This window comes from Simochromis diagramma, unplaced genomic scaffold (assembly GCF_900408965.1).
Source record: "Simochromis diagramma unplaced genomic scaffold, fSimDia1.1 OVJJ01000481.1, whole genome shotgun sequence".
NCBI classification, from domain to species: domain Eukaryota; kingdom Metazoa; phylum Chordata; class Actinopteri; order Cichliformes; family Cichlidae; genus Simochromis; species Simochromis diagramma.
The window spans coordinates 2,247,868-2,274,596 of record NW_024386898.1 but is presented as its reverse complement, the minus strand read 5'-3'; the positions used below and the strand labels follow the sequence as shown (position 1 = coordinate 2,274,596).

The 26,729-nt window shown below is 42.1% G+C and overlaps 1 protein-coding gene across 8 annotated transcripts in view; it reads right to left on the bottom strand.

The window, feature by feature from the left end:
* The window catches only part of LOC120735222 (arginyl-tRNA--protein transferase 1), a 51,643-nt gene that overhangs the window by 13,588 nt on the left and 11,326 nt on the right, over window positions 1-26,729 (bottom strand). For 4 of the 8 annotated variants that reach the window (XR_005696206.1, XM_040034455.1, XM_040034451.1 and 1 more), the window contains exons 7-11: window positions 24,687-24,815; window positions 23,396-23,524; window positions 17,076-17,108; window positions 11,549-11,730; window positions 7,964-8,063 (exon numbers count right to left, since the gene is read on the bottom strand). Coding sequence is in view for 7 of the 8 variants with exons in the window: in XM_040034455.1 (XP_039890389.1) it covers window positions 7,964-8,063; window positions 11,549-11,730; window positions 17,076-17,108; window positions 23,396-23,524; window positions 24,687-24,815 (573 nt within the window). In the remaining variant the exon portion in view is untranslated. Of the gene's footprint in view, window positions 1-7,963; window positions 8,064-8,633; window positions 10,102-11,548; window positions 11,731-17,075; window positions 17,109-23,395; window positions 23,525-24,686; window positions 24,816-26,729 lie in introns of those variants that run through there. The other 4 variants (XM_040034456.1, XM_040034454.1, XM_040034453.1 and 1 more) reach the window with 4 other exon arrangements.

Genomic DNA, 26,729 nt, shown 5'->3' with positions numbered 1-26,729 from the left:
GAGATCATTTGGTGATTTGTAGCCACACAGCAGTGTCATGGTTCAAAGCGATGCCCTTTCAGGCTTGCCAGACCAAAAGACAGGAGGTGGACTTAGTGTCATGGTAAGAGGGTTTCCCTGTCTCCATCTGCATTACTTTACACCCACATCTGCAGCTAATTTCCTGCTCATATCTACAGCTGAATTTTTACACACCCCTACCCCTGCTGAGGTATCACTGTATGTTTGCGTTTGCACGAGTCAGACACTGTGCACAGTGTCTGCATGCGGTTTCAAAGAGACTTTTCTTGTTAAAACAACTGATACAGCCAACCCAGGAAAGAACATAAAGTTATAAAGTAATCAGTTGGTTAACTGAACACCTACCTCAGTATGAGACAGAGCGGCTCCAAAAGTGTGATGTAAGAGTGGTCATAGAATAGATGAGGTCACTAATGTTAGACTTTAGTCTGTCTGGCACTGGCAAGAGATATATTATCCAAAGATAACATGCAATAGAAAAAGCACCCTGTTTTATATAATATATTAGGTCAAGCATGAACACAATAGTGAATGGGATATTATGCTGGGATTACATAGTGGTCAAGCACTCTCAGAAAGAAATGGGCATTAAACCCAAGCAGACAAATATGGTCAAGAAGTCACATTTCTTTGCAGCTGGCCGTCACCCAGGACAAGCCTGAACTTGGAGTACGTACAAAGAAGCAGTGTGACCCAAAGCCAGGCAAACCTAAGCTAGCCTGGCAGAGGCCAGCACTCTGACCCAGGGTCACTCTCAACCAATTTTACTCAAAAACCAATAAACAGAGGTCCTGAAACCCACAACGACTCTACTCTCCCCCAAAATGCGGCGCTCACAATACACCCCTCTCTGTGGTCCTCCGACTGTTGACATGCATATATTGTGCCCAGAGGAGGCAGCGGCATGGCTGGGGAGCTCTACCTGCTGACGGACACACATAAACAGCACGACCCACAGAAACACACACGCAGCTAGAAAAATAGCATACAAAACTAAGCAGGCTGAATGAACAGCACCACTGAAAGACATGTCCAAACAAGCCGTGCTTTAGAATAGTGGCCCATGCGATCATACTTTCACATGACCTACATATGCATTTGTGCCTGTTGAGGTGTGTGTGTGTGAGGGCCCAGAGAAATGAGGCTGCATTACGGGAGGTTTACGCCAACTGCTGCTGTTTAAACACTCAGGGGCCCGCCGAGGCCTCTTCACCCTACTCAACACATTACCACAGGACGGCCTTCAAATAAAGCATCCAGGCTGGTAAGTCTCCCCTGTGGGCCCCTGGACAACCCCCACCAATCCCTTCCACCCAAGTCAATTCTGGCCCAGCGCTCCCTTTGCCTGGCTTGTGCGTCACGGCTCCACGGATGACAGGTTAATGAGGAAAAAATATTTTTACAGGATCACATTTCGACCAAACCCTGAGAACCAATGGCAGCGCTTTTATGGGCATCAGCTCTCAGACTGGACACTTTTATCTCTTCATCTTCTCGGGTCTTTACGGGCAGGCGAACTCTTATGAATGTCTGACACAGACCACAGGTTACCGACTTGCAGTCAGATCCGCAGCCCTTAATCTCCGTCTTAAAACCCCACCTCAGATTTCTAACTGCAAGGCCTCCGCCCACACTATAAGTCTGTGTTTCTAACTGCATTTATGAAAGCAGCCCATTCTGTCGAGTAGGGCTTATCAAAGATCTGAATGTGGTCTCTTGCCAAGAAAAAAAAACAAACAAAAAACAGACTTTCAGACAAAGCGGCGCAGCTGCACCAGGTTTTGAAAATAAATAGAGGTGAGGTGAAGTTAATGGTAAGGCAAACACCTCAGGTTGGCAGCTAGAGGGCTCTGGATCTGCTCAGCATGACACCATCTCCAAACTCTCATTTTTGCCCTTATGACCTTCAGACCTCCCCTTTGCTTAGACTCTCTCTGCAACCCGCCCTCTCCCAACTCTGTCCTTCCACCAGCAGTAACACTGAATCTTCTAACCTAACCTCCCTGAACTCTGCTCCCTCAGTCTCTCACCCTGTCAGCGCTGACAGGGTGAGAGACTGTCAGCGACGGTTCAACATAAACACTGTTTTTCACTGTAAACCGTTTCTTAGGGTGCCAAGCAGTGGCTGGACCAAGCCCGTGCTCTAACCTGTTAACGATTTGTTAAAAACACAAAGTGTGGCAGGACAGAAGAGAGAGGATGAAGCATAAAAGAGAAGAGAAATTATCAAAACTTTAAACGAATGTTTCTGCTGAGAGGTGCGCTGTTGGTGGTCTCCTGTCAAGCTAAATCAAACAACAATGTTTCTGTCAGAAAGGCTCCAATTTAAAAAAGAAAAAAAAAAAAAAATTCGGGGGAAAAGGGGGAGAAGTGGAAGGCAGCAAAACGGCTAAGCTTTAGCTTATAAACTTCACAGGCAGGGTGAAAATGGACCCCGTTGGATTTGATCTTATTTTGATGGGCACGGGGTTTTTTAACTTGAGGATTGCTGGAAGGTAATGCTGCTGGTTTAGTAGAATAACAGCTTTTACGAACCAAGAGAATATTGCTTCTTCTGAGAAAAAGAACACAGGCAGACATGAAAGAGAGGGCTAAACACATAAAACTATTACAGTAAATGCGTGAGAAAGACCAATCCACACCGCACCGCGCCGAAGAGTAAGTTTATACCACCTCATCATGACTTACTGCACATTCGCACACAGATGACAATTTGAGAAATGAGAACCTCACCACTGCGAGAGTAGATATCACTTCTGCCTGTAATAACATTAGACTAAAAGAGCAAAAACGTGTTGCCATGTTTTCATCTGAATGGAATCAGCTGAAAGTTTCTTCAATCTGATCTCTTTACTCTCTATCAATCTTTCATCCCGACCAGCATGGCGGCTGTTTCCCCTCCTTTTTTTGTTAAGAAATGTTGAAAGAAGGACAGAAACAAAAAGAATGAAAGAAAGAGGAAAAAAGGGGGGCGTGGCGCTGTTCTGGGCCTACAGCATTAGACGTCAGTTCAACATAAACACTGTTGTTCACTGTAAACCGTTTCACTGCTACTCATCAAAACCTACCAAAGCGGGATAATGTTTATGCCAGGAGCTCAACAATAATAAACAGGAATACGTAAGAAAGCGATGCCCTCATCAACAAATCTGACGCTGCCTTAAAACGAAGCCGTGGACTGTAGCACGCGCGCACCGGAGGGGTGGGGGGTGGGTGGGATGAGGGCTACTGTAGGGAAACACCCACCCTGAGATGCCTCAAATTCACTCACCGTCACTCTTAATCTACCAAGACGCTCAACAAGTGACACACAAAATGTCAGGTCACACACGTACGCATAGCATAGTGTCTGATTGGGCCCCTTGAGTGAAAATAACACACATGCAGAGTCCTGATAGCTGCGGCTCGCTTGGAGGCTTTTAGCATGTCATAACCTGCCACTGCGTACCTGAAGAGGGGATGAGAGTGTTCGAGAGATTTACATTAATATACACTTCTGTAATGACTTAATACAGATTATTCCATTTTTACTTTTTGGGGACAGCTATTTCTATGATTTGATTTCTATGAAAATCTAAAAAAAGATGACTGCGTACTGCTTTTCAAACCTTTCGTATGCAGGTGAAAGTGAGCTCCTGTGTTGATACCAGAGCTGGGAGTCACTTTGTCATGTCTAATTGATGTCCTGAAAGCTAAGCTGATGCAGCAGGTGACAGAAAAGCCTGCAGGCACGCACTGATTAAGGCAAACGCTGCACCCAGAAACCAACATCAAATTTGTTCATTGCACGTATCCCAACATACTCTTGCGCACAGTGGCTGACACCTGGATGGATTTATTTCAGGTCCACTGAATTCAAAAGCTTTGGTCATGTGAAACCCCCCCCCACAAAAAAAAAAAAAAAACTTCTGGCTGCTGCTGTAGGAGTGACCGTCTCTCTGACAGTGTTTGTTGTTTGTTTGAGGAGGAGCTGGCTTTGAAAAGGAAAACAGAGGTGCAGCTGCTGCGAAAGGGCTCTTTAAAAGTCGGTGAAGTACCGCCGTGAAAACGAATAACGCTTTTCATCTCGCCTCCTTTTCTCATTTGGCACACATTTTGTCACTCCTTTCTTTCTCTCCATCTGTCCTCTTCCTCCCTCTTTTCACTTATTTTCACTCACTCACACTCTTTCTCGTTCTCTGTGGAAAATTTAATGGCTTCCTGGGCTCAGAGCGAGACATTCTTTCACTGTGAACAATAATAACAAGAATAAGAGGCACTTCATACAACTCTCTCGTTCCCTCGCCAAGCGGGTATAACTGGGTGTGTATTCTGTAAGGCTGAGTGTGTGTCTGTATATAAGCATGTACACCACACTTGAAAAGCATTTGAAATGTTAAGACCAGGTACTAGATTGGTTAAGCCAAGTGGGTGAGCGCTTCATTTGTTATCATCAAAGTCTGCTTATTCAGTACTCAAAAGTAACTTGCACAGACAAGTGCTCAGGCATATACGCACTTCTGGAAAAGAAAAATGGAAAAAAAACACTACAGTGCAGAATGGATCGACTCTTTGTTCAGATGAAGCTCGAAAATAAAAAGTGAAAAGATATCAAATGAAAGTTAATGAAATCTTGCAAGCAGCTGAAGCTGGATTGAAGAGAAAGGAATAAAACGCTGCAAGAAGAACCTGAGCTGGTTTGCACATTAAGGATTTTATTTATGGTTTTAGCAGATAATTGGACGGTCACAGTCAAACTCAAGTGCTTAGGAAAAGCTGCATATTGTCTGTGAGAATCTGCAAAATGCATGCATCCAGTGACAAGTTCGTCTTTTGTTTTTTTTTTTGTTAGTAAATGTGACTTTGCTCTCCTGTCATCAGACACACTGACAACACTGGATGGAATCCGTGAAAGCAAGATAATTCAAATGAATGTTAGCGTTAACACACGAGAAGCATTGTGAAAGAAGAACAGTGGCAGAAGGGCCAAGACCTTTGGTCTCATTTAGCCTCCAACAGCTTCACCTTCTGCTCTCTACAGCTTGACATCACAGGGCCATGCAAGGCCAAAGAACCAGGGACAGGAGCCAGGGGCAGGATGTCACGTCAAACCCTGAACCCACCAGCCAAACCAGCAAGACTCTGTGGGACACTCAGTCCCAGCTTTGAGAACAAAGGAGAGGGTCTGACACTGGCCAGGCAACCCTCTGTTCCTGGCTGGACTCCAAGTCTTCAAGGACCCTTTAAGGCTACTCTGCAGGACCATGCCCAGTCTCTGGCACTGTTAAGAGTTTTCGAACCATTTCGCATGCAGCGTTTCCTTTGCAGAGATGTGACCTGGTTAAAAAACTCTCCTGCAAAATTGAAACCTGCAGAACAGTAAAGTTTGTAGCCTGACAGCCAAGTCCATTAGAGTGATGAAGAATGAGGGTAAAAGACAGGTATCGCTAACAGATCACAAAAAAGAGCCACATGGGGCTCTTCTGCCCGCCTTCAGTGGCTCCCTGTGGCTTAAAAACACCCTTGATGACTGAGTTACTGTTACTAAATCTTTGCCTTAACTATATGTGGCCCACTCGTGCTTAGGTGGGTAATCACCCTCCAAAGACCCATTCTGAAGCAGGAAAAATGGTGGAACTTTTCCAGTTTTTTGGTAAAAATAACATTTTTAAACTAATTTTAGTCCAATACTTTCATAGCAATACCAAAGAATCAATTAAATAAATAGCTTCCTGCAAAATAGTCACATGTGTTAAAAGATTTAAACTACTTACAACTATTAATAATGTCAATGGGCTAATGGGCTAATATGAGCCTCAAATATGTTTTGAGTATCCATACAGATGTTTTTGCTTAAAAAAAAAAAAAGTCTCTTTTGATATTCGAGGTTTCCAGCCTCTTGTATAAAAGTACATAGTAAAAAAAAAAAAAAACAACAACAAACATTAAGATCATGAATCATATATCACCTCAAAAAGCTCAGATTCTGGGTGTGAAAAACAACAACTCAGCATAAAACATGACAAAGGCCCAAATGGAGGGGCAGAAAAACTAAAGGAAAAGTCACAGTAAGTAATGGGAACAGAGACTTTCTAGAAAAAGTGGCAAGGATGAAAAGAAGGGAGGGAAAGGTGTGCAAAATGGAGAGAGGAAGTTGTGTTCATGGGGCGTGAGTGGTGTCCAGCACAGTTCAGGAGCTGGTGTGTTTTTCTTTAAAGAAGCCGAGAGGCAGCGCTGAGATCCAGAAACCAGTAAACCTTCAACACAAAAACAGCGTAGACACTGCCCCATCTAAGTGACAATTCCACAGCATCTCTGTGCATTATTGAATTACTGAGGCTCATATGCAAATCAGACAACACAAGACAGCGTGCATGTGCTCAGAGTACATTTGAATGTGTCTGTGTTCCTGTGGGATCGGGAAAGCCCAAAGGTGGGAACCGGGCAACCTTCTCACCCTCGTTCTGTGTTCCTCCCCAAGGGTAAAATAGGGCCGAGTGGGGAGTTTGTGAACAACACGCTGCAGAGGCAAACACACAAGAGCAGATATGGGGGGCTGGGGGTAGTAAATACCAGAGCCAGGAGGAGTTAGGTGCTGTGGTAACAGAGTTCACAGACAAACACTGTGATCAAGATTCAACACACAGACACACACACACACACACACACAGACACACACACACACACACACACACACACAGACACACACACACACACACACACACAAATAGAGCAAACACACTCATGTTTCCATATACAGAGTCCCAAACTGAGGATTTGGACAAAGCACTATCCAAAGCAAGATGTAAATGGATAAAAAGATGTGGCACGTTGCCATAATCCCCAACAAGACATCAGTCTCCCATGGGCAAGAACAAGCTCTGGGAACATCTGAATGAAATGACAGTGAAATAGAGGAATTAGCAGATGAATGAGAAAAAAGAGAGAAAGAATGGGAAAAACTTAGCTAAACTAAAGCACTTGGAAAGACTCCTTTCTTTCATCATCCTCCTAAGCTATAGATATTTCAGTGGTTTCTGGTGTGAACCGAGGTTATGTTTGAGAGTCCTGGCTCCTCTGTGTATCCACATTTATTATTTGTGTCAGTTTCTACAGCAGGTAAACTGCAGTGTATATGCAGATTTCTGTGGAAGCGTCCTGAACTCTTCTCACTGCTGAGTTATGGCTGCTGTCACCAGTGTAACCTCTCGCTAAACCTTTAATGTCTTCAGCAGCCTCATCCTCTCTTACTTCCCTGGATGTCCTCACCATCACTTTGTTTCCCTCACATGCTCCATTCACTCCATCAAATATACTGACTGTGTATGAATAAACTTTAACAGGAGCATTTGAGTATATACTCATGCTTGTGTTATACTCAAACCATCACTGATAAATGTTGCTAATCCAGATAAACTTATGGTGAATGAATTCCAAATTGTAATTTAGACTGTAATGTTAATTAAGGCAGGTGCTGGGATTTTATATAAAGAGATCTATAGGGCCCTTTGTGATTATATTATAAAGCTATAAATATTATGCAGCAAAAGAAAAACTATATTAGTACTTAATATTGGTATTTTACAAACAAAAGACATTACAGCATGTTGGTCACTGGCCTGAGACATGATGGGCAAGAGAGACAAAACTGAAAGAGTATAGAACAGAGATCTGATCTGAGATCTAAAAGGCCCAAGAAAGGAGAGCGAAGAGGTACATTTGAATTACAAGATGGCAAATCTCCAGCATACCAGTGTCATAACAGGCCTCTTACTGTTGTACTAAAATGTTAAAATATAAAAGCATTTATATCAGAGTATAAAACACTTAAAGTCATTGATATGTGAATTCCAGTTTACAAAACCTCAACAACGTAGGACCCCAGTGCTGAAATTCAAATATATAGTCAATATAAAGTGTGATAACCATGGTAAATGTGCTGTACGTGTGAGATAATGCGTACCTTATACCGCATCTTGGGGCAGGAGTGAATGTAAAAGCCCAGGTAGTAGTAGGACAGCTTGGGAGACTGTTTCTGCAGCTGCTTGGTAAAAGCGATCTCCCTGTGGCAGGAAACACACAAATGCACCTTGTCAGAGAGCTAAGTGTAAGGAAAAGGCTTCATGCTTTTTGAAACACCACATACTGTATTCAAGCAGCATACAGTGTCACTGCGTCTTAAAAGGATGGCTCGATCCGACATCACTTTCCTCATAGCTGGAGTTTGTGCACCACAGGGCACCAATTTCAATTTCCCATGTAGAAAAATCATGGTTGCAATTTACACAGTTATTTTATTGTCAGGTTAATTAGATTATTTACTGCAGTGTTTACTCTTCTGAAAAATATGAACCCTGATGATGAGCTGATTCGGAGTTTCGCACAGTTTTAACTGCATATGCAGGGATGCTGCATCAGAAAAGTATCAATTTTTAATAACAAAGCAACAATAAAGGAATTAATAAAACATTCAAATTGATACATTAAAAAAAAATACACCAACTAACTTAAAATGTGTTTTCACTTACAAGTTAGTCCATCAGCAGCATATAAATGGCACTTGCTGCTATGTCTAGAGCAGTGCCTAAGCTGAGGAAGTAAACACCCACACTCAAAAAGGCAGGGTTTTTTTTTTTTTCGCCTTCTTTTTGGTTTCATGTCATTACACAAAAACAATTGCCTTCTCTCTATCAGCCCTGAGCCCTGAAGCAGAGAAGAAGGTGCTGAAAAAGGAGGAAGAGAGTGTGTAAAATAAAGATTTAGAACGTGGAGGATTTATACACCTTCTCCAAATACAGTAAATGTCTCGCCTGCTTTATTTTTCCCCAATAGCTTCTTCCTTAATTGCATCCTTTTACTGAAAGCCTATTTTCTCCTTTCTCTCGGCCGTTTCCTTCGCTATTCCATAACTAAATTCCAGCTCCTCTTTTTTCCCCCCCCCCTATCCTTTTTGTTTCACTCTTCCTTCCACTTCTGTGTTTCACCCGCTTAAATGAAGTGGGAGAATTCCCATTCTTACAAGACTTAACAGACAGAGAAAGAGGCCTTAAATTAAAATAGATGCACTGAAAAATAAGACATGGGACAAAGCAAGCCAAGCAAGGGAGGTGGGGGGGAGACAGGGGGAGAGAGAGGGAACAGGAGGAGAATATAAAAGAGGAGGGTCAAGAAAGAGAAAGGGACGGAGAAGAGAGGCAGCAAGAGAGAGGTGCTAGAAGGTCACCCGCTTGCTGCCAGGTTCCTGGGTTCCCATCCCCTCACCACAAAAGGGCCCGGCAGGCCTGAATCAGGGAAGAAGGGGGGGGTCAAGAGAGGCGAGGGGCCCATTCACAAAAAGCCATAGGCCTCCTTCACTTGAGGCCTTCACACCCCCCACCTCCACCCCCATGGCAGCAGCTCGAGTCCGCCATTATCCCCTCTTCAGCCATCTGACACTCCAGCACAAGCCAATTATCAAGCCCTCTGCTCCTGCACAGCTTCCCTCATACTGATGTGCATACGCAAGCACACGGTTCATAATAATGCATGCTATGAGATGCTTTTTGCAGCTTTGCATGCACGTGGAAACATTTCGTTACCTAATCTTACAAGAACTGTGTTGAGCTTCTAGTGATGGGAAGCACACAGATACTTATTTTATTGTGTCAGCATTTATGAGTAATCTATATAATATATATGTGGTTAAAACTGGGGCCACTGCAGGAATTTTTGCCATTCGAGTCCATGTTGATTGGACTCAAATGGCAATTTTTGCAATTTTGTTGCAAAATACTGCAAACATATTTACGTATTTACGTTTAAGTATTTTAAAAGTGGATATTTTAGTTATCTAGAATTTTTTTATTTTTTATTTTTACTCTTCATAGGCTATGTGCGCATTCAACTACAAGACTGTTTACAGAAAAATATAAACACTGAATCAGATTAAGCCTGATTAAGAAATACAGTATATTTTGGTTTGAGATCATTGACGACAACATAATCAGGACATCCTCGTAAGAGAGATCCAGGTTTAACACCAGCTGTGTTCCCTGTACACAGTGCTTCAGGCACCTCATTATGCGCCTCTTTTCTTCCCCTCTTCCTTCTGTCCTCAGGGGCCTGTGGCAGAAGGAGCAGCACTCTTATGAGAAATTTCTCAACATCTCCCTCTCCTGTTTCTCCTGCTGAATCGCACATACAAGCATACTGACACAGCTAAATAGCGCGCACAGTGCTGTACTTGTTTTAGTATTGTTGTATTGCCTGACGTCCAGGCGTATATTATTTCAGCTCTGACATTATCTAAACGCTACACGTGATTTGTAAAATGATAAGTGAGTAAATACACAAATCAGGACTCCCAAAGAGGTAATGGTGTAAAATTCCAGAACTTTCCATGAACTCTTGTTACTAAAAAAATAGAAAAAGAAAGGAAAATTACCAACATTTTTTTTAAACACTAGAATGAACTTGATTGCGGCTGAAAAGTTACGTTTACAATCCAACTGGGCCTGCTGTAGGAACGCCATCTAATGTAATGAATATATGCATCGCAAGACCAGAGAGGGGGTGAGAGGGCCACATGCATTCTGTACAGCAAGTTTTGAACAGAGTCAGCCAGTCCAAGCAGACTAGGGAGTGTCCAAGACCTGATCAAAGACCGTTCTCTGGTGTCTGTAAACACGTGGGAGGATTTCAGTCCCGCTGGCTTCCTTCTCCAAGGCCTCCTCCACACGTCAAGCACTCTGTGTTACTCTTTGAGTCAGACTCTTACAATAATAAGTGATGGAGGGGTGGGCTGTGTGCTTAGGATGACCGAGGTGTTCCCTCTATATGAGAAAAGTCTGATCCTGTGCGCGACTGCACATAAACGCTCACAACTCCCATTTTAACACCTGTGCACACCAACTTTAAAGCGAAGATCACCCGGTCCCTCGCATATGTGCAGAGAAATTTTTAAAAGCCTTTCTCGCATTACTGGGTTACATTTTAACAGGAAACGCCAGATATGTGCACCTATAGAGTATGCGTGAGTTCTCTTATTTCAACCTGGGAGAGAGAACTGTCATCAGCTGAACCGCAAAACAGAGCACTGCCTCAACCAATCAAGTGGGAAGAAAGAGGTATTTTTCCCTGACCTAGAGTACTGTGGCACTTATAGTATACAGTTCTAAAGATAAAATGTGGGAGGAGCCAAATAGACCAAGAGTCAGGGGGAGAGAGAGAGGTTAAGAGGAGGGCAAACATGAGAGGCAGGAAAGTGAGAAAGCATCAAAGACAGAACAAAGACATTAGGGAAGAAAGAATGAAAGGAATAAGAGACAAAGCAACTTCTTTCTTAAAAGGAGCCGCATGTTGCATTTCGTAATCATTGCTGTGGTCGTTTAAGACCAACTGTAACGCACTCTATGGTGCTGCCGTGAGTAATGTGCGCACCGGTGAGGTTTTATTACGCCAAGCCCTTTAAAAACACCACTGGCATCATGTCCCAGTGGCTTACTTCTGTCTTCACAGCAGTTTTTCACGTAAACAGCAAGCACATTGTGTTTGAGTGCTGACAACAAACCTGAGAGCAGAGTAGGAGCCCAGAGACAGTGAGTTAAAGTCGGGATGGTAGTACAAGTAGACGGAGGACACACAGGTAGGCAGGATATCAATCACCCCCACTGCCACAATACGTCCATCCAGCCAGTACTGCTGGTGGAAGGAGCCGTAGCCCACCTCAGGCCCATCTGGAGCATATTCTGCCTGGGGGAAAGCAAACAGAGTGAAAAGTTTAAGAGAAAATAGTCACTAGTCAGAACAATAGCAGTACTCTAGTGCACAGTATAGTTTGCATGTAAAAATATATAAATCACAGAGGAACGAGAATGTGGTATTTAATAGCGCTCGTTTACTTTCTTGCACTGATCCACTTTCTTTTCTGCACACTCACACCTGTATGATGTTGTATTACAGACCGTGCTTCTCCCTGCCAGGCCTCACGCATTATGTGTGGGGGTGTACAGTAGCCTCACGTTCGGCCTGCTAATGGCTCCCAAATGTGGAGTGAAAGCAGGAGCAGAGTTGGGCTGTTTGGGGGGGGGGGGGGGGGGGGGGGGGCACTGGCCACAGAAACACTCCGGGAGAGGATTTTAATAAAAAGACCCTGCATGAGCAAAATCCATTTCACCAGGCGGTAGTGGAGTGTTGCCAAGCTTTCCTCCTATATATATGTCTGCGTCTGCACTCCCCCTGCGGCACGAAAGAATGCGGGTGTAAGTGAGCACCCATGCGCCCGGGCCTCCCTCCATTAATGAAACTGTTAAGTTTTTGTAACACGTTGTGTTTCTCACAGGGTTACTGCATGCTGGGTTTTTCAATCAAGTCAGCTGACTTCTTTTATCCCAGAGGCTTAAATCTAGAGGCTTGGGGTTTGGGGTTAAAAGTCATATTAAGCAAGGGTATTGGTTTATGTTTGTGTATGTGTCTTTCTTCAGCGTACTAGTAACAGGATCCGTCTCCTTCTCCAGCCTTCATCTGGACGCAGTTAAGAAGCACAGACGTTGCTAGTTATCACAACACTGAGAGAGCTAGATCACTAATCCAGTGCGCCACTGGGCCTGCGCTCTGACCAAGTTAAACCTGACCAAATAGAATCTCTCACCCACTCCCACACCTCCCTGAAGCTCTGTGACCCCAGCAGACTGACAGTTTTCTTAAGAAGAACTGGTAATAAAAGTTATATCCCTTTAGGTCAGGCCTTTGGGTACCCAGGTGTAATTAACTGCCTGACACAATCAATACCAGAGGTCATTTTTGTGTGTGTGTGTGTGTGTGTGTGTGTGTGTGTGTGTGTGTGTGTGTGTGTGTGTGTGTGTGTGTGTGTGTGTGTGTGCGCGCGTGCTTGTGTGGATAGGAAAGGATAATTAAATTACCTAACAGCTCCATAACAGAGGCCACATGACGTTAGATGTAGATTATGAGGTTTTATTGAGCTTTAGCTGCGACCGACAGATGATTTAAGAATAAAAATGAACATTTTTGGCAAACAGTCAGCTGGCGATGGTGGAGGACAACAATGACCGCAACTCGATAAAGCACTGCCTGATGCAACAGCTGAGCGGATTTAAAAGTGTGTGTGTGTATCCATAGCTGGGGGAAACTGTTGGTCTGATGTTTTAGCGCCATTTATCACTAAAACACCAGAGGCTTTGTCAAAAGGAAAGAGCACAAGATGATTTTTCGTAACGCACGTTCAGCATACACACTTGAGCGCTATTATGAATGTGAGTGCTCATGCAAGAGTTGCAATGGCTGCCTGAGTGTGTGTATGAGAGTGTGTTTGTTTATAAGCTCGTACCGCGCTCAAGCCTGATCTTGTCAGACTGACCTGTGCATCACCTCAAACGACAGCTTAATGGTTGTGTCCTTGCAACTGTGACAACAATCTAAACATTCCCTGGAACACTTCTAACCACCCCAGAGCTTCCCAGCAGCCCCAAATCACTCACATATGGCCTAAATACAGGGCTATGTGTGTAGCACGCTTGATAAAGCCATGAGGTGGTATACCGTGTGTTTATTTCAACCTGCTCAGGGAGACATTTAGTTAAACTTCTGCTGAATTAGAATAATTGGATTTTGTGAACCCTTCAAGGACAAAAATGAGCTTATATTCCCTTTATAGACACTTTATCTCAGACTTGAATGGTTAAGTTAGCTTTAAGGAAGAAGCCTAAAATAAAGACGGATGATGTGAACAGAAATGAATATGACAATGATTGTCTTATATTTCACTGTAAATTGTGCAAAGATAAACATAAATATATGCAAAGTTTTAATTTAGCATAAGCAACACGTTTAAAAGGTTAGTTCAGGTTAAAAGAAATAGAGAAAAACTTTTATGACTGTAAAACCAAGTGGTAGAACAGGGACATATCACAACTAAAAAGTTTAATAAGTAAATTTGGTGTTCAAAAAAAAAGTATCCTAGAGAGGCTGAGGCACTCAGAAGTATAGATGTGGAGAGTTTCACCACTCTGTAAAAGGCTGCGTGGGCAAGTAGCTCAGGAATTTAAAAATAGTGTTTTACAATGCAAAATTCCAGAAATTTGGATGATAACACCACCTACAATGAGACGTTTTGCAGGCTATTCTGAGATGCGACCAAGAAATTGGTCAGAGAAAAGATCCACCGATAAAAGTGCATTAAAAAACAGACAATACTGCAGAGGAAATCCCAACACTGGCTCAGCAGCACTTCCAATGACAACTGAAACAGTTTGTTGCTAAATGCACAATATTCTATTTTTGCAAAGAAAAAAAAAAAAAAAAGAAAAAAAACACATCAACGAGATCCAGAAATACGACCCCCACTGAACTAAATTCATGGATGCTGCATGCGGTTAGGGACCACCTCGCTTGAAAGCAACATATACGACAGCATCCGTGATGGCGCACAAAGCACAGGTAACTTGCACACCTGTGAAAGCACCATTAATGCTAAGTGATAATGTAATGATTATAGGGCAATACACTCTAAAAGGAAACCTCTTAGTCTTTCAGTTCAGATGTTTTTGTTGCATTTCTCAGTCCGGCAGTCTGCCTTTGTAGTTTCAAAGAGTTCGCTAAATTCGAGCAGGGTGCTGCAGTAGGAGGCCGCTGTTCCAACGGGTCTGTTTGTGAAATCTCTCCCTTTCTAGATATTTCACAATAAACTGTAATCAACTGAAAGTGGAGGCATTTGGGAAGCAACTCAAGAGTCAGACCATGTAAAGTTACAGAGTGGGGGTCACCGAGTGCTGAGATGAACAGTGCACAAAAGTCAAGTCTTGAGTTCCAAACCTCTTCTGACAGCAACATCAACGCAAAAACTGTCGGGAGCTTCATGGTGTGGTTTTCCAAGGCCAAGCAGCTCCTGTAGGTGTTAGGTGAAGGTGGTCCAGTACTTTTGTCCATACAGATGCTGCAATCCAGCCATCTTTTTCAAGAAAGACCTTACTTATTTTAAAGCAGTTCTCTGGAACCTGTTTTTACTGAGTCATGTTAAGTTAAACTCTGTGCTTTTGTTTACATATTATTTTTGTCTGTTTTTGATTTGGTTTGACCATTACACACCTTTTGCAGTCCCACCTTTCTGGAAATGGGTTCCTGGCATCAAAACTCACTATGATCACATGTTTTTTTCATAATTCAATCAATTTCTGTGTTCCAACATTTGACAATGCCTCTTTGTAAAAATTTACGACCAAAAAGAATAAGGTTAAAATTATTTTTCACATTCTTTTTTTGGTATATTCCACATAGTGATCAAAGTCTTTTGGAAAAGTCTGCATTTCTTTACATAGTAAAATAATTCTCTGACAAAATGCTAAGAAGGGAAAGACAGAGATGACCAAACTACAGAAGAAAAGACTGAAAGCCACAGTCCTGCACCCCTGTTACTGTGTAGGTTGTTTATTCATAAAAGAAAAACTGAATGAGGAGACGAATCCCACAAAACCCATAACACCCTGTGTTTCTCCTGCACTGAAGTGCTCATCATGTTGGGAGACAGGCAGAACCAGTGTGTTTACATTTCTGCATTTGTATGTAAAAGCATCTGAAAAACTCTGGCATATTCTGTTAACTGCCACTTAGTTTCGGCATGAATCCTCTACAGTTTTGGTGAAATCAAACAATTAGACTACCTGTGTCCCAATTACAATTTGGAAGTATGCATTTCTCATACATTTTTAAAAATGCAGGCTTATATGTGAGCTGATGAACCACAGAGTTTGCTGGTCCATGTGGTGAGTGTCTGTGTATTTTAATAGCACTCTGATTGGACACAGATGGAGGCCAACACGCAGAGCAACAGCAGAAATCCATGTATAATAATTCTGAAATGGAGAGCGTTTGGAGAGAGACAGGGGAGACTGAGATGAGAGGATGAAAGAAGGAAAGAAAAACAAGTTGCACGAGAGGACGCCGAATGAAAAGAGATGGCCTCCTCAACCGGCATAGAGGAGGGGACACTGAAGGCAGGAAAATATGCGAGGTAGTGTGGCACAGTTTTGGTGTGCACATGTGTGCAGAACTGTGTAATTCAGCTGCCTGGCCTCCAGCCTTGACGAGGTGATAAAAGCTTGTTTCCTATAAACACTAATGATGTTCATTAGCGGAGACCTGAGGGGGCCCACGGGGCAAAAGAGTGACTGCGTTTGTGTCAGTCAGCCTGCGTGTGCTCTGGACCTCAATCCCATTAAAGTGGCTGTTATAAGTACCCATCCTGGGTCTAATTGTTGGTGTAATTGTCCTGACCCAAGAGGTCCAGTGGTATTTCTGAAGCCTGCAGCTCAACAGGCCTGACAAGTGCTCAGTGATGCCTTACTGCAAACTTGCACCTCACAGCAAACACCACCAGATTAACCACCAATGCTCTTCCAGATCCTTCTGTATACAGATTAAAGCATCTAAAAATTTACACAGTAAACAGATTACGAGCAAGATTTCACTAATTAATGCACCAGAAGCTGCCATTAAATTTCTAATGGTGCCTGAATAATTGCTTCTTGTTAAGTGGGCCCACACAATCTCCTCATCAACCTGTAATTTGTACCACGCCACGCAAAGTAATGGGCAGTGGTATAAATGTGGTATGTTCTATCCCGTCAAAGCCAGAGGGAAGGACTGCTCTGAAGACCTTATGTTCAACACAGTTGCAATCTGGACACCACATTTACCATTTTCCTCCTTCGGCACCCCCTTTCACTAACACAGGGCTAAATTAAAACCCCTCCGATATGAAACAAAACCCCCTTCCCAAATCCCTCAGCTCCACTCAATCCAGCTGGAGGGCTCTCTAAGAGGCAGACCAAAGGTAGAGGGTTGGTATGTGCTGAAAAAGGGCAACTAGTTTAGATTTTCTTTCTTTTGAGTGAATGTGATGAGGAACTAAAAACCAAAACCCCAGGCGTTTTTCAAGTCATTATCATAATCTCCATGACAGTAATTTCAGGAAGACCCTCTACTGGTTGGGGCAAATCATTCCAGGTAACACATTTGGATGAACAGAGACATTTAAAAGCAGGGGGTTATTAAACTGTCAACAGGCCAAAGGAAATACATACCTCTAACGGTGAATCACAGAGAAATCTCTTGAACTGTGGAGGAAAGCAGAGGGGGGGACAGAGAGAAAAACAGTTAGCTCTCTGGGTCAGCAGCTCTTTTGAAAAAGGCATAAATGAAAACCATACACGTCTCCTTTGCTGTTCTATATAACTTATCCCTCCCTGTTTTCTTTCTACTCAGGTGTCACATTTCAAATGAAGCCCTCCATTCACTACGGGGCATTAAAAGGAAAACTGTATTTATACAAATGAAAACATTTACCCTATCAACTGCAGCTCGCACTACAGGGAGGACACAGTGACAGCAAAAATAAGCAGTGCTCCCAATGTCAAAATAGTTTCTCTCTCATTTAAAACACCACACCAGATATTGATTACTGGGGTGGGGGTGGAAAATATGTCATTTTTCTTCCATTCTCTCTACAATTTCCTGGAGTTCATTTTTAGCAGTGGGGTTGAGAGCAGTGTCCATGTTTAGGTCCAAAACCGTTTTGTAATGACAACCAGAACGTCAAAGTGGTGACTGACAGATTTAAGTTTACTCAATGAGCACATAACACAGACCCTTGTGTTATGTACAGACCCTCATATTTTACAAAGACATGCTACAATCCAGCTGTGTCATTCGTTTGCAGATATGTTTACCTTGGGGTCCACTGTTTGAGGAGCAGAACATAGATCTATATCAGCACCAAAGTATTGTAAACACGGACAGTGAGGGTCCAGATGTGATTCCATAAACAACGATTACACACTGTATTGCACGATGACCCTTATCCGCGGGCAAATGCATTTCCATTGATAATTATTTTGTGTTGCTTCTGATTCTATCCAACCAGCTAGGGCTTGAACGCTTGTTAAACGGTGATACTAATTTTCAGTCCATCTGATTTGTGCTGAAAATATTGTATTTTGTCATTATGACTAACTCATATATCAAAGTAATCTAATTCTTTATATTATGTCCTGAAGAATAACAGTGTAAACAAAAGCCAATAAAAATTAGCACTTGCAATTTTATTTCCATCAAAGTTGCTGACAATGAAATGAGACTACTTATTTTGTTTTTATAGCATCTAGACTGACTGAAGGCTGTGTTGGCCATTTAGAGACAGATTATCTGTCTTTGCTTATTATTAACACGTAGGTTCTCTAGGAGTTGCCAGAATTTCCCAGAAGCGCACCAACATGCTCTGCTTGTGAGTAAGTGACTGAGTATGTGCACAGCAGTAAAGCTAGTAATCGTAATGACTGCTCAAGGCATGGTTCACTAGGTGGGGCAGTGCTGGCTTTAGTGCACCTCGCAAACCCAGCCAGCAGCCTGAGCTCATCCAACAGAGTGTGCGTTTCCTCCTGCATCTGCCACAGTGCTGGTGACACTAATGCAGTGTCACCAGCATGGGAGATGTTTTTGGCAGAGCGCAGCGAAAGGATGATGAACTGTCATCCGTCATTTCCATTTTACCTTTGACTGACACCAAAAAACTATTTTTACCATCTTTTAAACTCCCTCACTTAAACTGGACTCTCATCAGAAAAATTTCTTATGGATGTCGTCATTTAAGTTGTAAAAATAAGCAAAAACTTTAAAACGAAGGATTGCAACAAAAGAAAAGACTTAAGCATAAAGCACTCAAAACAACAAAACTATTCATGCATTGCAACGGTGCACACAGCTCTTGCAGAGGGGTGTTGATGTGGGCTATAAAATTCTCACAAACCTTGTCCCCTGCGGTGCTGAATACTACAACAAGATGCCTTTCCCCTGGACCCAACCTCACACCAAGATGAAGTGGGGATGAACAGAAATCTATGGACTGATGATTCTCACCCTGCAACTTCCCAAATATTAGTGGAACTTTACAGTCTCCTCTTCAAAGCCACTACACAACCCCATAAGCTTAGGTTGATCTTTGGACAACACTATGCATTTCTACACATTTTTTCCCCAATTCCTCTACTAAACAGAAAAGTATGTTGCACAGTTTTGTTTTTTTTTAAACATGTTCCAACAGAAGTGCAATGACAAGATCTGTTGAGTCGACAATGATCGTCGCCCATGCAAAAAACCCGCCTGTCAAATCCCCTCGCCTGTGTAGCCATGCCAGTAGAATCTAATTTTCCACTCCTACCTCTGCAGTGACTACTGCTCTGCCAGTCGACAAATTACCAACAGCAAAGACTCCCACTGTGCAGTACTGCTGAAGGGCACAAATGAAACTTTTGTTAAAAACTCACCAAAAAAACTCAACTAAACGGTTTAGCAAGTGAACAACAGCTGCAGTTATTAGATGACATCATCTGTAGAGGCCAAGCTACAACGTGTGCAAACGAGTGTGTGTGAGAGAGAATCTCACACTGACCTTGTGGTGAAATCCTGATTTGATTAGGAAAATATAGAAAATATACGTGTGAGCTTTTACTCATGTATGCAAATTTGCATATGTGTGTTTTCTGAATACCTCCTGTCCCTCTTTCTAATTCTTCTTTTAACCAAGAGTGCAGTGTAGCTGTGTTTGCCTGAAATCACTCTCCTGGAGCACAGCAGGGTTGACCCCCTGTTTGTTCTCTGACAAACAACAGCTCTGTGAGGCTGACACACGTACACAAACTCGAGTGGGAGTGCACTCACTTGAGGCATGAATACATATGAAAACAGCTACAGCTACTCCTGTGCTTCCATCTATTAATACAACAGCACATCAACTACTCTCTATTCAGAGCAATGACTGAACACATGGAGTTCATCATTTCCTCTCAAACTCTCCCTTTCTTACAGCAAACACTCATCTGTGTACGATTAGGAGTGCAAGAAGCCGTCTCAAACACACACACACACACACACACACAGATTGCATATAAACACACGCATCTGCTTAAGCCTAATTGCTACTTAGACCTCTCGTCATTGTGCTCTGTACTCTCTAAAATTGTACTGTACTTATTTGAGCAACAAGGTTTCACCCTTTAAATGTCTAACACTCTTTTTTTCCTTCACAAACATGTGTCCCTGTTCATTTCAAAGGCGTTCAAAGCAGTTCCAGATAATATGAGGAACTGGGTGGACAACGGCAATGTGGTTTAGATGGTGTTATTGAATATCGCTGCTATGCATAACCATGTTGCAAATAGCTTTGACATAGTCTGTGCCAAAATTTCAATCATTTCTTCCATTTTACGGATGACTGTTACTGCCATGTCTCAACTTTTTCCGTATATTTTTCTCCAAGTGTCTTGGTAAAAGTACTGGCCATCAAGCAGAGTAAATACAGATTTAACAGGGTTTGTTTTCTTGAAAATGAAAGCCACATGTGCAGGAACTGAGAGTCATGGCTCAGCACAACAGTTAAGACCAATAAGTGCCAGCGAGAGTGTTTGTATGTGCATGCGTCTAAATAATTGCCAGTGTGGGCTTCAACTCTGTCAGGAAACAATGACTGGACGTGGAAAGAAAAACGTCTGGCTGCCTTTCACTTGTGGCATGACAGGAAATGCATACATCCTAAAATAAACAAAGCAATTACCCTCTAGGACATCTTACTGTCTAATGATTGAACAAGCTTGGCAAGGTAGTTCAGCTTGCACGCACACAGAAGGTCTCCCATCACTTTGTTCAAACATAAGATCTAGATTGTTGTCAGCCTATCCCGAGGGAATACTTTAATGGATTAATAAATACCTAAACAAATGCTAAATGGATCAACTTCCTAAGTAGCAGCAGCAGCAGGCAAATGGCATTTCACCAAAATGTGCCATCAACAACGAATTTCCCTTATTCAGGACAATAGGTGGAGGGAGATGGGGGGTGGTCTAAGATTCTGGGAATAAGAGGAGTTTACCAGGAGCTTGACGGGCAAGACAATAAAATCAGTAGTGTTATGGGCTCGGGAGTGGGTGTCACAGTATTCCAACTAGGGGGAAAATAAAGTCAAATTTGTTTGAGTGGGAACAATTAAGGCCTGGCTCTGTACATAAAATTACTGTAGCGCGACTGGAGAAAAGAAAAGTCGTCAAACCACAGTCGCTCAGGTTCAATCGAACATGCCCTGGACTAGCTTTACTTCAGGGTTCGTATTAAAGCAGCCGAAGACAAAAACTTGTCCTAATCGAGCAGCAACTTCAGGGGTTGAAAAATGAAGCCAAAGTGGATTTTACAAAAACTGCAGTTCCTCCGGTGACCACTTGACACAGGCTCTAAATCTGAGTCAATCCTCTAGACCAGTGGTTCTCAAACTTTTTACATCATTCCCTACATGGCAGGAAGAAATATTTTCACGCCCCATTTAAACAAAATAATGGCAGAAAAGCCTAGCTGCAATTTGCGTCCCACCAGTGGGGCGCTCCACACACTTTGAGAACCACTGCACTAGACTGTTTATAAGAAACTGATCAAGTCTGTAGTATCACGTATTCTTTTGTCTCACTGTAAAATGGCAGCTGCCATGTTGTGTTTATTTTTATTGTCATGTCTTTTTGGTGCATGAAGAAAAAAAAAAAAAGAAAAAAAAAACTAGGAAGCTTGGTTAGCAAGATCCAAAGACTGTACGTATCACACAGACAAGGATAGCTGCTACCCAAGTAAAAAGTAGGATCATTTCACTCACCAAAAGTGGTTGACTAGCTGGCAGCTGCAGGTTACATTATGACCAAATGATTGCCAGGTAAAGCAGCGACACCCCTGGCTTTAAGACTTTATAAACTTTTATCAGATGAGTTAAGTTCAGTCCCAAGTTTTCAGAAAGGGGTAAAAGAGCTATTTATGTCACGCTATCAATTCTTGAACACTGGAGTAAATGGACGAAACACCACTTCCATACAGGGATCATTTTTCAAGCCATGTCAGTTGGTCAATCCCAAACATTCTCCCAGAAGAAATTAACTTGTTTAATGTTTTAGACCCTGTATCTAATCCCCTCTCTTTATTAGATGCATTTTTTATAACATACTTATAATTAGGAGTGTGGTGCATTTGAGTGACAGCTGGGTGCTGACTAGGTGTTACTGTAGCTAATTTGATTCACTGAGCCAGATCCCTTGAACATGTTTGTGATGCCGTTGCATTTTGGAGCATTTTTATTGAAATTATCTCACCTATAATATGGCGTGCTGTGAGGTACAGCCCATCCAAGAAGTCCCCCGCCCTCCAACTTCTTGTACAAACATGTTTCTGGTCCCAGTGCCACAGCCACATTTCATACATCTTGTGGTGTGAACATGACTTATGTCCACCATACAGACTTGCCATGAAGCACAGAAAGCAGTGTATTCCACACATACTCTCATACTAATTACAGCCCATATAATAACTGTGTTGTTACAATCTAAAGCGTAGGCTCTCTCTACCACTCTAAACTACAGATGTGAAGGTAAATTACAATTAATGAGGCTGCATTTGAAAGTAATTACCTAATCTTATGTGACCCTGGGCTTGTACACTACACATGTGGTTATCCAACATGGAAAACCAATAAAATAAAAAACTTTATTTCTGGAAACTCAACAGACATCAGAGTTTTTAGCACAACATTTTCATTTTATATTTTGAAGATATTATTAGTCTAATTCTTAAAACTACACTACAGTTATTACCCTGAGCTAAGACTGTGCACAAACACATGCGCTCTATTGATAGAGCTAAGGTTATGGCACTAGGAAAGAATCTGCCACAGTCTGCCCAATCTGACAGCTTTTATTATTTATTAATTACCTTACTTTTACAAGTTGGAGAATTCAGTAATTTACTGCGGCCTGCTGGCAGGAGGGGGAGGAGGAGGAGGCTGTTTTTCCAGCCCAGAGGGACAAAAGGCTCTCTCAGGTTGTCCAGCAGTTTCTGCATCCTGACTAGACTATTTTCTCTTCGTTTATTGATATAGAACGTGGAGAAACCTGGTGTGTATACATATAATTTAATGCGTTTCATTAATTATTATCACTGCTTAGGTCAGGTTTTATATTCACAATGATTCCTACTCATTCACTGCAAAAAAAACCTAGGGAAAAACTATTTTCATGCCCTTTTATATATTTCACAGTAATTTTATAATATATAAATTTAAGAATTATAACACAGGCAAATTTTTTTATGTTTTTACAAGGTCCAGTCAAATGAATATTGCTGTTACTACTACTAATTGTAAGACAGTATTTTCAAAGTGCCCGTTTTATCTAACAACCCCTGGTTTTAAATGTGTTATATAAATAAAATTGTACTGTATTGTATGTAAAAGAAAGAGAAAAAAAAAAGTCAAAAAGCAGCAAGAACGTTGAACGAGCGTGTGCAGCAGCTCCCAACCAGGTGTGGAATAATAATCATGCAGTACCTCACTCTCACTACATTCGCTGGGGTCATCACCATGAATGGCCATCTGGTATTGGGCGTACAGCGCTGCCGACTGCTGATACGACGCCATGAATTGAGGGTCCTCAAAGTTCACTGGCACTAGCCTCACCTTCAAGCACAGGGTGTTGGGGGAGGGGAGGTGAAGGGAGGTTTTACAACGATAAACAATGCATACGAGGACAGTGAGCAGCTAGAAAAGGGAGGGCGGAGGACGTGAACAGTGCTGGAATCAACAGTGCGTTATATCATAGCGTTGGCATCAGTCTCCTAGCCCTTGAGAAAAGCTGGTAACACAGTACTTGGTTACTGGTTTATTCAAATCATATTGCCGGGCACACAAATATCAGCGCAAGCAAACATTCTGCATCTAGGAGACTGATGGTGTATTTTCACAGCAATAACGTAATGAGAAACCTGAGGATGAGGCTAGTGCACCGCCCAGCTATTACCACAGATTGGCTGAAGAGGACTGGTAATACCAGACTGAACCCAGCGTCAGTGCGTGCATGCGAGGTCCAGAGCAGCAGAAGCCTGTCTGAGTGGATCATCTAAGCGGGACGCATACAGATTCTTGTCCAACACCGCAGACTCTCCTCAAAAAGGTAAACAAGGTTGAACTGAGCGCACGCAAGAAAATTAAAACCACACAAACACTACGAGCTCCAGTTCCAAATTCAAATCATACTCTAGTTCAGAAACTGAAACTATCGTGAGGGCAGGGTGACAGTAGACACAGACAGGGTAAATGTGTGAAGGTCGGGAGGGGTCAGCTGACAAACTACCTCAACCCCCAAACTAAAAACAGCTCAACACTAACGACCCGGCTGGCCGACCAAGGGCCAAGTCAGACACCTGGAGAAACACCGCTCTCAACCCTGGCGTATGGAAACATTTTCCCCTCCATTTCCTCTCCCTTTGACTTTCGCATTTATACACATACCCTCTCTTTAATACTAGCATGTTAATTCACTTTCCCCCCTCATTCAAGCAGATGCTTAAGACTATTTAACTTAATTCTTGTTTCAAAGTTCCAACACAAATTATTTATCCATTCAAGTCTAATTCTAAAACTTCGCAGCGACCGAACCCAGTTATACAAATGCAATGATGCTTAAATGATTGAATTGAATGATATTCCTGTATGAATAAGTACAAAAATGGAATACATCAAAGCCTTTTATTTCCTTTCTAGGTCCCCACATTTGTCGACCCTCTCCCTCCCTCCCTGGGTACCCCTAGAAAAGGTTGACCTATGCCTCCCACCCTCTGACCTGGCTCTCGGTGGGTTTGTCAGGAGGGTCCTTGTGAATGCCCATCTGGTAGAGTTTGTACACCTGGTAGGAGGCGTCGAAAGAAGCTTTGAACTGCGGGCTAGGGGGATTGGAGCGCACTAGCCTCACCTTCAAAAAGAATATGGGCAAACAAGAGTTAACAATAAAATGTAAGAAGCAATGAGAAAAGTATAAGTGGTTATTGAAAATGCCCAATTAAGAAAAAAAAAACTAAACTAAAAATTAAACTAACAAAACAAAAAAAGACCACAAAAGGGAAGAAAGACTGACATAAGCACACCCTCTTAAAACCCATCTTTTGCAAATAAATCACAGCAGTTACGATTCCTAAGATATCATTTCATTTTAATCAAAGGCTTCTTTTCACCTACGACAGCTGTACGAGACCTTAAGCTCAAGTTGTAGTGAATCCTTTAGAGAAAAATCTCATTTTATAAAATATAATCTAGCTAATCTAATCACACACACACAAATATCTTTAGTTTTTAATAGATGTTTGTGTAAGATGTGGCTTCATGAAAGTGGGTGTGTTATGTCCGTCTTTCTTGTGACACAAGAATATTACAAACAAGTTGCTTTAAATATAATCATTAACATATTTGCTAATGTGCTTTTTGGGATAAATGGGGATAAATGACGGAGCATTTCTTCAGCTCTGCCATGTCATCAAAAGCATGACAAACATTAAAACCACAGTCCAAGTTCAGGTAACCTAGTATAAGAACACAATTAGGCAACCTAAGTGGCCTAATAAGTTATAATAGGTTAATTTTTACATACAATAATTACAGGTGCATAGAAAAATTATGATGCATCCATCACATGTGTACTTATGAAGCAGTGAATCCAACAAGGCATATATGATAAGCTCAAACTTCAACAGAGAAGATCAGGAAAAGTCTTTGATAGAAAGACGGGGAAAGAAAAACTGACCAATGCTGCTAATATTAAAAAAACGAAAGGATCCTTCTCTCATCGTCCGGCCCCATTTAATTAACTGTCTCCTCATTTTGAAGCTTTTGTTGGCCACAGAGGCTGTGCCATATAAATCCCCTGGAAGGACACGACAGATGAATTGAACTTGGGGTTTGTTTGGCTTGGAACTTAACTCTTAGGTCTCTCATATGAACATTTGGCATCAGCATCCTTTAGTCAAACAAAGATGCTGAACGTCTCAAGTTTGCTCGTCTTAATATTGTTCTTAATCTGGAGATATATATTTTTGATAAGTTCAAAAAAAAAAAAAAAATTGGGGTTAACTCGCACCACTAGCAGACAGCATGGAAATGAAATTTCCAGTTCTCAAAACAGACTTGAAATTCAAAACCAACTTAAATTGCTTAAGAATGTTCAAATAAAGCCAAACAACACAACTGCACTTTGTTTAGCTAATTAAAATTTATTAAAGAAAAGTGTTGTATCTTAATGATATTTTGTCATGAACCCTCAAGACCTTTCTTTGCACTGTTATAAGTAAAAGGACAGACGAGAAAACTGACTGCCAAACCACTGCATATTAAGTAATGGGATAAAAGAACATCTATGGAAATATGAAAAAACTGCAGAGGCTGTACACAGGCACTCTTAAGGGGAAGAGCAGTTCCATACTTTCCAGAGGTGCCTGAGGGGATTTGTATCATGTTGTCACACTGACCCCAAGTGGCGGCATGCAGAACCCCGGCTGCACTGCATGGTCATCTAAACTCGTCTTCCCTGTCCCTATGACGCATCTCTCTGATCTGCAAAAGTAGTGAGCTCGTCCAGGGACACAGAATCAATCGTAGCAAAAGAGAAATATAAACAATGAAGCTTTGCAGAAAGCGACTGTGATCTTATAGCAAAGCCAAAGTGAAGATGCTTAATCACCAAATTTCCATTTCCACATTTTATATGGACCCTGCAGGGTTTTTTTATGCATCCTGCAGTGTATTCTCGAGTGTGACATCTTAAACAGATGTGTTTATGAAGAAACTGAGCTTGACTACACTTAATTTCTCTAGTGTAAACACAATAATCATCTGG